Here is a 14,293-nt window from a genome sequence, read left to right as displayed (position 1 = left end):
AACTAAATCAGCATACTATCATCCCAAAAACATTGCAAGATTTAGATGTTTTGTTTCCAGTCAAGACTTAGAGAAACTTGTTCATGCCTTTACCATCAGCAGGGTGGACGTACTTCCACACTGACTGTTCATCCAGAATGCTGCTGCCAGGATTCTGACTAGAACCAGAAAATCTGAGCATATCACACCAGTCCTCAGGTCCTTACACTGGCTTCTAGTGTTGTATTTAGGATTATTTTAAAGTACTTTTACTAGTTTAAAAATCACTCAATGGCCTAGGACATAAATACATCTGAATATAAACCTAATAGACCACTCAGATCATTAGGATCGAGAAATACCAAGAGTTCACACAAAATAAGGGGATTGTGCTTTTAGCTGCCATGCCGCCTGCAGATGGAATCAGCTTCCAGAGGAGATCAGATGTGCTAAAACATTAGCCACTTTTAAATCCTGACTCAAAATAATCTGTTTAGCTGTGAATTCATTGAATGAGAAGTGTGCTATGTCCGAATAGTTTTTTTTAAAGTTTTTTAACAGTTTCAAATTAATTTTAAATCCATTTTTTAATTTTTTTTAAAAGTTTTTAAATTCACTGTTTTATTGTTATGATTATTTTACTTTGTTTTATGTAAAGCACTTTTAATTACCATTATGTACGAAATGTGCTTTATAAATAAACTTGCCTTGCCTTGAGACACCAACTTTATGTAGAGGGGTAACCTGTTGACAGCCAGTAGCCATAGTGTTCTTCTGGTGCCTTGATACTTCACAATATGTGACTGACTGCGCAGGTGAAAGTGGTCTGAAACACAGATGCACTTATGGATACAGGATAAGATTGGAACGACAAGTAAACAAACCATGAAGACCCACAGCTTCTGTGCCACAGATCAATTATAAACTGGGTAGTGTATACTTGACAGTCACAACCACCACAATTGTCCTGTTATTTGGAGAGAGAGAGAAAAAAGATAAAGCAGACATCCAGAGGTTGCAAACAAGGAAACTGTGGGCAAAAATGCCTGCAATTATTTATGCCATATTTACTTAAAATTATTAGAATCACAATTAGTGTCATGCTAAGTATTAGACACAATAATAGGTATACGTTTATTAAACACACAATGGGAACACAATTCAAAAGCAGGCTGGTGAGCAGGAGAAATGACTGCAGATAACATTGAAGGTTGTAACTGGATGTTTCTTACAGGATTAGACACTCAGACAAGCAGGCAGAGGATAGGAAAAGATGCCTTAGATAGTAAAGATATGATTTTGACAATATGGGTGACTAGGATATAATAAGGTTCACTAAGGCTTAAAGTAGGTTACTCTGAGGTAAATTTCCATGTATGCTCTCTTGATGAAGTCAGACAACTACTGAAGAAGTGTGTGTGTGTGCTTTATAGTGTGATTAATAAACCAGAAACTGTAAGAGCTGAGTGAGAGAGGGTCAGCCTGGCGTGGTTTTGACAATAGAGCTTGTGCATTTTCATGTTGTTAAAACCAGAAGTAACTTCTTGGAATTTGAAAGTGGGTCAACCACAAACCTCCTTAAAAACACCCAACAACAAAAACTAGTTGTGTGTCATGAGAAAAGCATTTACTGTATTTATCAGCACCACTGCCCAACAGAGAAATTGTACTTCACCGGTAAGTTATATCGCTTATTGTTTATTTTAAATCATGTTAAATTGTGTATTGTGTATATGAATATGCATGTACCATAATATTTAAGAGGAATTTTTACCCTAAGATTTAAAACGATATATTAATTAGTTTTTTATTTTCTTATTCTGTTTCCAGATTAAATCCAATATGGAATTGTCAGGTGAGTCTGTGAAGTGTGGTCTATCCCCATTTTGTTTCTTTGACTACAATAGGATAGTCAAGATATGACCCCTTGTGAAAAAAAGTACACTTTAATTGCATATTTACAGTTCAATTAAAATGTTTTACAGTTGAAATGTATAAGAAATGCATTGTTAAACTTAATAGCACTTTGTTTTGACCCACTGAAGCACGCTTACTTAAAATACTTTAATGTCATTTTACTGAAACTTTTATGTGGTGTATTTAATAAATACAGTATATTTGTAATTACATTTGAAATCTTACAATTTAAAATAACTTTAAATAAGAAAATCAAATAACAGTTATTATTAATTATAATGAAGTACTTTACATTTGCTTTAATATGTTAGTCAACGCATTAAAATAAGTGAACTTTCAATGATTACAAAAGAATAATTAAATAGTGATATAAATGTATTTATTTATTTTGTAAAAACTATGGATTTCAGCGTATTACAATTTGTTGAAAGATGCTGCAATACATACACATGCTATGTCTGTTTATCCTTCACTAGAGGACATGGCAATGATTCCTTCACCAGACCCAAACCACTGTCCTTCTCATCTGGAGACCTTGACCATGGTGAGATAGGACTGGAGATGGAGATGCTTCTTAAAAATAATAAGATTGTTTATCATTATAAATGTATATTACTCTAACATATGAAAATAACATGCTCTTTGCATTTGTCTGTTTATTTTAGATGGATCAATTGTTTGTCTACAAAGAACAAACTACAGAAGAAACTCTTGCAGAGGGTTTGTTTATTAGCATTTATCAAAATCATAACAAAATCAAATAAGCAACACTCTTATCTCCTACCTTTTCTTTTCTTAAAGTTTGCTGTGGAATAAAGCCTGTCAGCAGATATTCTGTGAAGGATAGCATGGGGAACAAGGTCTTCGGTATTCTTGAGGACGACGAGTCTTGTGAAAGGCAATGCTATGGTGCTGGACATCCTTTCACAATGAATGTTACTGACCACTCAAATCAAGAGGTCATCAGAATGGTGCACCCATCTGTTTGTACCTCCTGCAGCAGCCATGAGGTATGTATGTTATCTTTGTCTTGTTTAGACCTTCATTATGTTTATATACTGTATATAAGCCATTGTGTTGTCTTTATATTTTAGCTAGAGGTCCAGTCTCCACCGGGCACTACCATTGGACACGTTCGACAAAACTGGCATGTTTGCCTACCTAAATTCAGTCTTGAGAATGAACGGGGTGAAACAGTAATTAAGATTGTGGGACCATGTGTAGGTTTTACCTGCTGCACAGATGAGAACTTTGAGGTGAAGCACATACACTTAGACACAAGTTTCAATTTCCCATTGACTTTCATTGTTTTAAAATTAAACCAAGACATTTTATATCATGGACCCTTAAACATATCCTTCGCATAATCATTTTAGTCAATGCTTGAAGTAGGGTTAATATAATACAACATAATATAATATAACATACTTTATAACATAATCACATTGTAGTAAATAAAAGGAGTAGCTCCATAACAGATTAGTCAGCTTATTTAAATTTAAATGTCACCAAAACAGCTGTCTTCTCTTCTCATCTTAAAGTATTAGTTCACCCAAAAATGAAGCCCATAAATTACTCACCTTCAAATCATCCTAGTTGTATTTGACTTCTTTCAGACGAATCCAGTCGGAGTTAAATAAAAAAATGTCTTTGATCTTTCAAGCTGTTTAATGCCACTCAGCAGGTGTTGTATGCATCAGTCCAAAAGAAATGAAATAAAAAGCACCCATCCATGAAGAAAGTGTATCACATGGATCCGGGGGGTGACCACAGGCCTCCTATAGCGAATCAGTGCATTTTTGTATGAAAAATAACCTTATTCAAAACATATATATATATATATATATATATATATATATTGTAATGGGCTGAGAAAAATCACATGACAGGGTTTAGTGCAAAGTGAAGCCCCGGAGGGTGTATTTATTGAACGGTGCTCTGTGTAGTGCTGAATCCTGTAGTGTCCAGTGCTCGTCCTCGGTGCCACGTGATCCTGTTTGCCGGCCGGCTGAGTGCAAGGGAACTTGGTGTCTGGTGCTCGGGTGGCGGGCTGGTCGATCCGCAGCTTTCTAGAGGGACAAGAGACACAACGTTAGTTTCAGTCATCTGAAGATCCTCTCTTCCTTGTGTCACCTTCAGCCGTAGCGTTTATAGTCCTCTCCTCATCCGCTTCAGCTGGGACCGATCCGCCCGCTGTGATTGCGTGCAGGTGAATCTCCCTCGTTGCCAGGGCGACGCTGATAGGTGCCCAGGACACGGCTCACACCCACCCACCCCCCCCCCCAAGCGTCGCTCTGGTTCCTCGGGCGAGGGGGGAGGTGGGGGCTGGGGGAGGAAGAGTACCTGACAGACCTGCGAAAGCTGTCCACAGGCGGGAGAGTCCATCCTCAATGGTGTTGGCGGTTCCAGCTCGAATGGCTGTCACTTTTCCCTGTTGCGGAATGGATTAGGCCCCGGCCCACCTGGAAACCGAGGTACTGTGCTTCAGGTAGGGCGAGGTGGCATTTCCTGTGGTTGGCGGTGAGCCCTGCCCGCCGCAGCTCAAGAAGCTGTGGGGACGAGGACTAGAACGTAATCCCCTGGCTGGAATTCCCGTGGTTGGGCTGCCCGGTCGTATCGTCGACGTTGAGCTTCTTGGGCGGCCGCCAGGTGCTCCCGGACGCAGGGCATGACGCAGTCGATCCTCTCCCTCATCTCCCTCACGTGCTCGATTGTGGTTCGATGGGCGGTCGGCTGCTGCTCCCAGGCCTCTCGGGCGACATTGAGCAGGCCACGGGGCTGCCGCCCAAACAGGAGCTCGAATGGTGTGAATCCAGTGGAGGCCTGGGGGACTTCCCGGATGCCGAAGAGGACGTACGGCAGCATTTGATCCCAATCCCGTTGGTCGTCCACAGCCATGCGGCAGAGCATCTGTTTCAAGGTTTTGTTGAACCTCTCGACCAGCCCATCGGTCTGTGGATGGTACACGGTGGTCCGAAGCTGCTTGACCTTTAGGAGGTGGCAGAGGTCAGCCATCATCCGGGACATGAAGGGGGTGCCCTGGTCGGTCAGTATCTCCCGGGGTATGCCGACGCGGCTGCACAGCAGGAAGAGCTCCTGGGCGATGGCCTTGGACGTGGCTTTGCGCAGTGGAATGGCTTCGGGGTACCGGGTCGCATAATCCACGATGACGAGGATGTGTTCGTGTGCCCGGGCTGACTTCTGCAGCGGCCCTACGAGGTCCATTCCTATCCGCTCAAAGGGCACCTCAATGATGGGCAGCGGGATTAGCGGAGCTGGGGGAGGAGTTTGGGGTGACGTCCGTTGACAGTCCGGACACGCCTGACAAAACCGCTTGATCTCCGCCTCCATGCCGGGCCAATGGAACCGGTCCCGGACTCGGTGAGTGGTGTTTTGCGCCCCCAGGTGGCCCGCCATAGGATGGGAATGGGCGAGCTCGATGATCGTCTGTGTCTTCGTGCGTGGGACTACCAACAGCTTGACCTCCTCCCCTCTCTGGGTGTGGTGGTGGTTGGACCTCTTTTCCCTCAACCACTCTCACCTGCTTCCAGCAGTTCTTCAGCCGGTCGTCCCCGAGCTGCTCTTTCATAAAACTTCCCCCACCCCGTACCTGCTGGAACACATCATAGAAAAGGTTAGCACTTTGGGGGGGGGGGGGACTCACCATCTCGGGCGCTGTCCGAAGCCAGGAGGACAGGGCGCTGTCGGGGACCCCGGCTGTTGTTCTTCCTCTTCTGGCGGTTCCCGGCAAGGCTGGTAGGCCGGGTGACATGGGTGAGCAGTTGGTCGAAGCCTGGCCAGTCTCTCCCCAACAGCACGGGCACGGGCAGGTCCCTGACTACGCCCACTTCCAATGGCCAGGTGCCAGCCCTCGTGGAGAGTGTTACTCGTCGGGTGGGCACGTTCTGTGTGTCCCCATGGATGCAGGTAATGGAGAGGCGCGCTTTGGTTCCCGTCCGTGGGGGAAACAGGGAGGACGTTCGGCCGTTAATGGTAACCTCGGTCTGGGGTGCTCCCCGCGGTGGCTCCAGATGGACTGCACAGCCTGCCAGCCAGGCGTGATTGGGAGAGGGTGGTGGCTCCATGGGCATCGGCTCATCCTGCATGCCGGGAACCGCCGACCTGCTAACTGTGCGCTGGGTGCCCTCTGGCGTGCGTCGCTCCTGGTACACCCTCCGGGGAAATGGCGGTGCTCACTCCCCAGCCTCTCGTCGCATCGTCATCTCCGCTAGCTCCACGGACTCGACGAGCTCTCCCACGGTGCGTGGATTCCTCATTCCGGCCACCTGTCGAAGGGGCCGTGGCAGGGCGCACAAATACCGGTCCACTACGACACGTTCGGCCACTTGGGTGGCGCTGGGGCTCCCGGCGAGCAACCAGTGATGGGCGAGGCGGTTGAGTTCGGCAGCGTGGGTGCGGGCTGGCAACCGACTATTATACTCCCAGGCTCGGAACAATTGGGCCGCGGCGATGGGTGACAAACCCACACACGCCAGAATTTCCTTACGTAGTTCATCATAGGATTCCTTTTGGTGGGCTGGCATGGAAAATTAGGCCTGTTGGGGTTCCCCGGTCAGCAACGGTGCCAGTATCCGCGCCCATTCTTCACAGGGTCAGTCCTCTCGTGCGGCGATGGATTCAAACATGCCCAGATAATGCTCTATGTCGTCGTAGACGGTCATCGTGGAAGGCTTACTTCCGTCAGGTGCTTGAGAAGCTCTTCCATAGCTGGGGAGGGAGTCACCACCTGACGAGGAAGCAGAGGGGGAAAAAAAACAACTTGGTGAGTCGGTGATTCTTCAGTAAGCTGCCCGCACTCTCCACCAGTGTAACGGGCTGAAGAATCACACGACAGGGTTTAGTGCAAAGTGAAGCCCCGGAGGGTGTATTTATTGAACGGTGCTCTGTGTAGTGCTGAATCCTGTAGTGTCCAGTGCTCATCCTCGGTGCCACGTGATCCTGTTTGCCGGCCGGCTGAGTGCAAGGGAACTTGGTGTCCGGTGCTCGGGTGGCGGGCTGGTCGATCCGCAGCTTTCTAGAGGGACAAGAGACACAACGTTAGTTTCAGTCATCTGAAGATCCTCTCTTCCTTGTGTCACCTTCAGCCGCAGCGTTTATAGTCCTCTCCTCATCCGCTTCAGCTGGGACCGATCAGCCCGCTGTGATTGCGTGCAGGTGAATCTCCCTCTTTGCCAGGGCGACGCTGATAGGTGCCCAGGACACGGCTCACAATATATATATATATATATATATATATATATATATATATATATATATATATATATTATATATATATATAGTGGTGGGCATAGATTATTTTTTTTTAATCTAGATTAATCTCACTGTGATTTTAGAATTAATCTACGCCTTTCTCTGTGTGAGCCCTGAACACCAGAACACTGCGAGTACTGAATTGGGCTCTTTCACATCTTTTTGTTTGTTCAAACTGCGATATGTATTTGTTCGTTTAGGTGCAGGAGGGACTTCGGGCAGAACTTCACAGAAGAGAGCTAGTTTTAGATGAACTAGTGAGCACGAATGAAAAAAAAAGATCCCCACAATGAAGGCAAAAAACATGATATAAAAATGTGTTTCATTGATTTGTTTTGTACCTTTTCAAGGGAACTTCAAACTGTGTCCTCTAGGGGTCGCTATGGGGAACACCTCGTCGTGATCCGTGTCTGAAGCATACATGGAACAACACGTTGGCCGACGACAGCCCATGACGCCACTACGGTGTGACTAAAGTATAAATAGGCGCAGGGAGAACATGTCATCCTCTTCTTTGTCTTCACTGACTGTTTTGTTTAAAGCATGCATTTTGAACGTGGTAAGCGCTATCTTTATTCTATTGTGGCGAGCACTAGCAAAATGTTTAGAGGATGTGTGGATGTTTGTATCTGTGTCGTTGTTATTTGACACCTGATGACACACACGATCTCTGCGTTTTTTGTTTGGGCGAAGAGCACATGCGCAATGTCCGTGAGGGGACAATTTGCGTTCATTGTGAGCATTTTCAGATGAAAAAGCTCTGCTCTCGTTTGTCTCTCTTTTCGAGGAAAGAGGGGCAGCCATCTGCTTCCCACTGTCCAGGACCCACCTGAGGCACAGAGGAGAATGAGCTCGTGGGGATCGCAGGCAGATCTTGCCGATCAGTTTAAAGAGGGGCTTTCCCTCTCATGCTCGTCAACTGTGGACGAGAGAGAGCCACTGAAGGATGATGATATTTCATTAACTTCGTCTGTTCTGGGGTCCAGTACTCTGCTGGGTTCGGCTCAGGAAGAACAGGAGATGTCTGAGGATGGTGAAAAAGCTGAGGCTGACCCTTCCCAATCCTCTTGCACTGGCTATCTCTCTATGGGTGAGACGTCCTCTCTTAATACTCTCTCCTTGCCATCTAAGCCCCTTCAGGATACATCTCGTTTAAATGGCAGGGCATACGCATCCAGGTCAGGCTGTGACTTTGTTACACACGACGGCCTTTGACCGTAAGGGATAATGTCACGGACAGCTGTCTAATGTCACAGGGGCAACTCCCTTGGAAATGGTAAGAGTTGTTACTTAGTGCTCACCATGGTTCTGGCCTGCACTCCCCTCAGCATGGTGGTGTGGGTATGCTGTTCCCCATAGCGACCCCTAGAGGACGCAGTTCGAAGTGCCTTTGAAAGAAAATGTCTCAGGTTACTTATGTAACTATGGTTCCTGCCATGCTTCGGACACAAGCTTCATACAAAGAAGTGGATGACATGTTCTCCCGGTACCTATTTATACTATAGCCGCAATGGTGGTGACAACATGTGCTGTCGCCGGACACGTTGGTGTTTTGTCACTGTTTGCCCCTTGTCCTCCTCCTTCCCCTCCTGCTTCATCTCTAATTGCTGACAACTTTGCCATGTTTTTCATTAATAAAATTAAAAACATCAGTGCACAATTTTCCACACCACAATCAGTCAAGCTCATATCACCAGCAAACATACACTTGTTTACATCCTACTCTTCACTCTCTGAGGCAGAAGCCTCCAAACTTATCCTTTCTAATCATCCTACTACTTGCCTGCTTGATCCTATTCCATCTCATCTCCTTCAAGCCATTTCTCCTGCAGTTGTACCTGCACTCACTCACATCTTTAACACATCCCTCTACACTGGTGTTTTCCCCTCATAATTTAAACAGGCTCGTATAACCCCACTACTTAAGAAACCCACCCTCAACCCATCTCTTTTAGAGAACTACAGACCAGTTTCCCTTCTTCCTTTCATTGCAAAAACACTTGAACGAGCTGTGTTCAACCAAATCTCTGCGTTTCTCACACAGAACAACCTCCTTGACAGCAACCAATCTGGTTTCAGAAGTGGACATTCAACTGAGATTGCCTGCTCTCAGTTGTTGAAGCCCTAATACTGGCAAGAGCGGAATCAAAAATCTTCAGTACTTATCCTGCTTGATCTATCCGCTGCTTTGGACATGGTTAACCACCAGATCCTCGTATCAACCCTACTGGCAAAGGGCATCTCAGGAACCACACTTTAGTGGTTTGAGTCTCACCTATCAGATAGGTCCTTCAAAGTATCTTGGAGAGGTGAGCTGTCCAAGTCACAACATCTAACTAATGGGGTGCCTCAGGGCTCAGTTCTTGGACCACTTTTTTCTCTGTCTACATGGCATCATTAGGTTCTGTCATTCAGAAACATGGCTTTTCATACCACTGCTCTGCTGATGACACTCATCTCTACCTCTCATTCCATCCTGATGATCCGACGGTAGCTACTCGCATCTCAGCTTGTCTATCAGACATTTATTGCTGGAGCAAACCCATTGTTTCATCACAACTTCACCATCAAGTTAGGCACATCAACCATAACTCCTTCAAAAACAGCCAGAAGCCTTGGAGTTATGCTTGATGATTAGCTGATTTTCTCAGACCACATTGCTAAAACTGTCCGATCCTGCAGATTTACTTTATTCAACATCAGGAAGATCAGACGTTTCTTTTGGAACATGCTGCACAACCCCTTGTTCAAACTCTTGTTCTGTCCCGGCTGAACTATTGCAATGCTCTCTTGGCAGGTGTTCCTACCATTTCTATCAAACCTTTACAATTAATCCAGAACTTCAGACTTATGTGCCCTCTAGAAGCTTGCGTTCTGCAAGTGAACGTCACTTGATTGTGCCATCCCAAAGAAGCACAAAGTTACTTTTACTGACTTTTAAATTAAATGTTCCCTCCTGGTGGAATGACCTCCCCAACTCAATCCGAGCAGCTGAGTCCTTAGCCATCTTAAAGAATCGGCTTAAAACCCTCTTAAAAAATCTCTTCCATCTTTATTTGACCCTCTTGCTTTAGCACTCACTATTCTAATTCTATTCTTTAAAAAAAATCTAACTACCTTTCCAATTTTTTTTGTATTATATTTTTCTTTTAATTTACTATGCAATTATTTGTGTGTGTGTGTGTGTGTGTGTGTGTGTATATATTAGTGATGGGCCGTTATCGGTATTAACGTGCTGCATTAACGTGAGACTCTTATCGGGCGATTAAAAAAAAATATCGCCATTAATCTACTCTCAAAGTTGGGTTGGGAGCTGGGTCTATACCAAGCAAGCTATAATGACTTTCACCTTGATATTTTATATAACCGACTGGCTGAGGCCAGCCTAAAAAGATGCTCAGGACAGTTGACGGGCCACTGCTGCGCATAGTCAAGAAAGATTATCTTTTTCAAGTGTTTTTAAGCCTTACCACTTGTCGATTTAAACATTAAAGCATCCAAACACAAGATGTTCACGATGTTCGGTGCGCACGAGAGAGAGAGTCGTATATCACGTACAGCGACACTAAACCGAGCTCTCTTCTGCGAAGTTCTCCTTGAAGTCCCTCCTACACCTGAACGAACAAATATAAATCACAGTTTGAACAAACAAAAAGATCTGAAAGAGCCCAATTCAGTACTCGCGGTGTTCTGGTGTTCAGGGCTCACCCAGAGAAAGGCGTTTCAAAACGCTTGAACATCGAATTTGCTTATCGAATTTGCTCTTGTGCCGACAAATACATACAAAATATTTCAAAATATCGACCTTGAAAATTATGCTCAAAAAAACTGTCAGTTATTTCTTAAGTGAAAGTAAACAGTTGTGGAAAAAAATGGGATGTCTATTAGATTGGATGCGTACATCGTCTCTTAATGTGACCATGCCTAATTTAGCTACTAGCTGCTGTAATGTTAATCCAAGAAAATGAAAATCTCTCACTGCTCTTGAATGAATTACTTGGTAGTTTTAACAGTCAAACCAAAAATTATTCAGACACCAGATATAATTTTTGATATATATAGCAAAACTGTAATAATGTGAGAAATGTTGAAGGTGTCTGAATAAATGTAGATTTGATTGTATATTTCATTTTTACATTGAAGACTATCCAGTGCTATTTTGCATTTAATTATTTGGCTTCTGTACCTTGACACTTACAAACTTGAAAAAAAAAAAAAAACATTGTGTAAATAGCACAAATAAATAAAAATAAATAAAAGAACATACAAATTAAACAATTTCAAACAGGGCCCACTGGTACAACCTTCTCCGGGTCCCCGCTGACCCCAGCTATGGCCCTGCTCATGCCTGTTTCACACATACTCCATCTGCAGTGCGTATGCAGTCAGTGTGCATTACGTATGTGGTGCAGCACGGACTCTACGTGCTTTCACACAGGACGTGTTTGCAGTTCGTTACTCGGTACGTAAACAATCGCTGCGGGAACGCAACCAGAATCCGTTAACATGGGTGCGTAAAAAATATGCAAAGCATACGCACTGCAGATGGAGTATGTGTGAAACAGGTGTAAGGTTGTTTGCAGCTTGTGCAATGTGGAATTAGTTTTCAGCTTTTTCTAGCTTGATAAACCCCTTCTCAAAGACTTACTGTTTTTAAAATTTTATTTGGGCAACACACATATTCTGAATGCCTTCGGCAGAATTTCAATGAGCCATTTTAATCTAGATTAATCTAGATTAATCTACTGTAGATTAATTTCAAGATTACAGTGAGATTAATCTAGATTAAAAAAAAATATCTATGCCCACCACTAATATATATATATATATATATATATATATATATATATATATATATATATATATATATATATATATATATATATATATATATATATATAAGATCTCTAACACTAGCTTGCTTTGTTCTTTTTTATTTATTATATTATTTAAAAGCCCTTGCTACATGTACTGTGTTAAGATAACAGACTTGTTATACCACTTATATATCATTGCTCTTTTTGTTGTTTTTGATTGCTTCCACTGTCCTCATTTGTAAGTTGATTTGGATAAAAGTGTCTGCTAAATGAATAAATGTAAATGTAAATGTAAAAGGTACTACATGAATAGGGAGTATGTTGTAGATAAGGAATAGCTAGTAACCAACTTTAATGCTTAATGTGGTAATGTGTGTTGTTATTGACTTAAACTGTCACTACAGCTGGTGTCTTTGAATGAAGCAGCGATAGACAGATCATTTGGCAAAATAACCAAACCATTCTCAAGCAGGGGATCAAATGCTGCTTTTGTGATCAGCTTTCCAAGCAACATGGATGTCAAAATGAAAGCTACTTCACTGGGAGCCTGCATACTTATTGTAAGTATTGTTAAACTTATTTTTGTACTGTATTTTTTTAAGAGTTGTAATTTAAGAAATTTATATATTTTTTAATTATAACTATTCATTTTCAGGACTCCATGTATTACACATAACAAAGGGCATCCCTCTTGTGTGTCTGCATATCAGTGGCATTTGGCTATTGGAAAATAATCTATAGGTAGGGCTGTGCCACATCCACCAATTTCAGTAAACATCCCAATCAGCTAAGAAGAAAAGAGTTGACAGAGGGGGAAAAAAATAATACTAGATTTTGAGAGTCTTGAAGTATATTTGAAATAAACATAAATGTTTTATCAAATTCTGGATTAAGTTTGAGGATGATTCTCCATTCATAATTACAGAACACAGCAAAATATATACAAATTTAAATGAAAAATAAAAGCATTTTGAATGTGTCAGAACATATTGATTTGTTTGTTTCTTTGCTTAAAGGGGTGGTTGATTGTGATTTCACTGCTTTTAAGTTAGTGTGTACTGTTGCTGTTTGAGCATAAAAAAATATATGCAAGTTACGATACTGAAAGTTCAGTTAAACAGAGATATTGTCTTTTAAAATTATGGCTGTTTAATGCCTACAAATATGCCTCATATCATAGGCACTACAACAAGCTAATTCCTGGGTTGGTGACATCACAAACCCAAAATTTTACACAAACCCCACCTCCAGGAACATGCAACAGAGGGGTCAAGACCATGTTGTTGCCATGTCGTCAAAACAAGGGATGCACAAAAAAATTTATTCATTCTGTATATGCATTGCGATTTTGTCTTCTAATGATTCTAATGGATTCACAAGCTTCAAAATCAATGTTCTATAGCAGTAGTTCTTAATCCTGTTCCTCGCGTTCCCCTGCTCTGCAGACACTCTGCTCTGAATCTCTCTCTCATACACATGCTCCAAAAATGAACTGAGTTCCAATTATATACTTATGTCACACAAATATAAAAATACCATTCTGAAATGTCCTGTGACAGGTTCTGCGCAATCCTCTTCACTGATATACTCTGGGTCTCATTCGGGCTCAAACTGATAAGCAATATTGAAGACACCATTGTTTACAAAACCACTGGAGTGCATTCCGAGCTGAAGGACCTTCACCCATTCTGCGTGGTTTGCTTGGGCCTTAAACACGCTCAAGAAGCCTTGGAGAACCCGAAAAATTGCAATCATTGCCTTATGCTGCCCAAAAAGCTTTTACGTCTTAAAGTTGCAGCAACCCAGTGCGCCGAGCTCGGGTTTTCTGACTCAGATGGAGGACACGGTGACGACAACGCGCTACCGGGGGACTCCCGGGGCTCCTCCTCACTTGTTTGGGCTGACCAACCCAATCCCACATTCCCTGAAGAGGACATCTTCATGGGCAACCTCATGCTCGCCGACGAACCGCCCGGTTCCGGATGATGTGGCCCTTCTCGGGGTCTCAGAGGACGAGGAGGCCATCCCGCCTTCTGGCATTCCCCAGGCTAGCGGCCACGCAGCCCTGCCTCAGTCCATCCTCCTGGAAGTGTGTGAGTGGATTTTGAGTGGCCGGCTCCACAGAGTGCCACCAACCAGGAGAGGGATATTTATAATGGAAAAGTCCAGCGTGCCCTAAGCATATGAGGCACAATTGGAGCAACCCGCTCGACCTCAAACACGGCCTTTCGGGCCTTGAAGTAAAGGATGTGGCAGCTCACGGTATGGGTGCCCCCCCGCTATCGAGCCTTCCATCGCCAGGCACCTTA

General features: G+C 43.6%; 1 protein-coding gene across 1 annotated transcript; it reads left to right on the top strand.

The window, feature by feature from the left end:
• Positions 1–1,589: 1,589 nt before the first annotated feature.
• si:ch211-71m22.3 (uncharacterized protein LOC100148868 homolog) lies at positions 1,590–12,876 on the top strand. Its single transcript, XM_052549363.1, has 8 exons — positions 1,590–1,656; positions 1,810–1,834; positions 2,373–2,440; positions 2,562–2,616; positions 2,698–2,906; positions 2,991–3,152; positions 12,389–12,544; positions 12,640–12,876. The coding sequence occupies exons 1-8, from the start codon at positions 1,594–1,596 to the stop codon at positions 12,658–12,660; spliced, it is 759 nt and encodes a 252-aa protein (XP_052405323.1). The 5' UTR covers positions 1,590–1,593; the 3' UTR covers positions 12,661–12,876.
• Positions 12,877–14,293: the final 1,417 nt, after the last annotated feature.

The sequence above is a fragment of the Carassius gibelio genome, chromosome B2 (assembly GCF_023724105.1).
Source record: "Carassius gibelio isolate Cgi1373 ecotype wild population from Czech Republic chromosome B2, carGib1.2-hapl.c, whole genome shotgun sequence".
Lineage (NCBI taxonomy): Eukaryota > Metazoa > Chordata > Actinopteri > Cypriniformes > Cyprinidae > Carassius > Carassius gibelio.
The sequence above is the reverse complement of the archived record's forward strand: the minus strand, read 5'-3'. Positions and strand labels throughout refer to the sequence as shown.

Excerpts from the sequence above, each read along its gene's own strand:
- si:ch211-71m22.3 (XM_052549363.1), top strand. The coding sequence starts at position 1,594 with ATGAGAAAAGCATTTACTGTATTTATCAGCACCACTGCCCAACAGAGA. Across the intron at positions 1,835-2,372 it reads ATCCAATATGGAATTGTCAG|AGGACATGGCAATGATTCCT; the intron begins GTGAGTCTGTGA and ends ATCCTTCACTAG. Across the intron at positions 2,617-2,697 it reads AGAAGAAACTCTTGCAGAGG|TTTGCTGTGGAATAAAGCCT; the intron begins GTTTGTTTATTA and ends CTTTTCTTAAAG.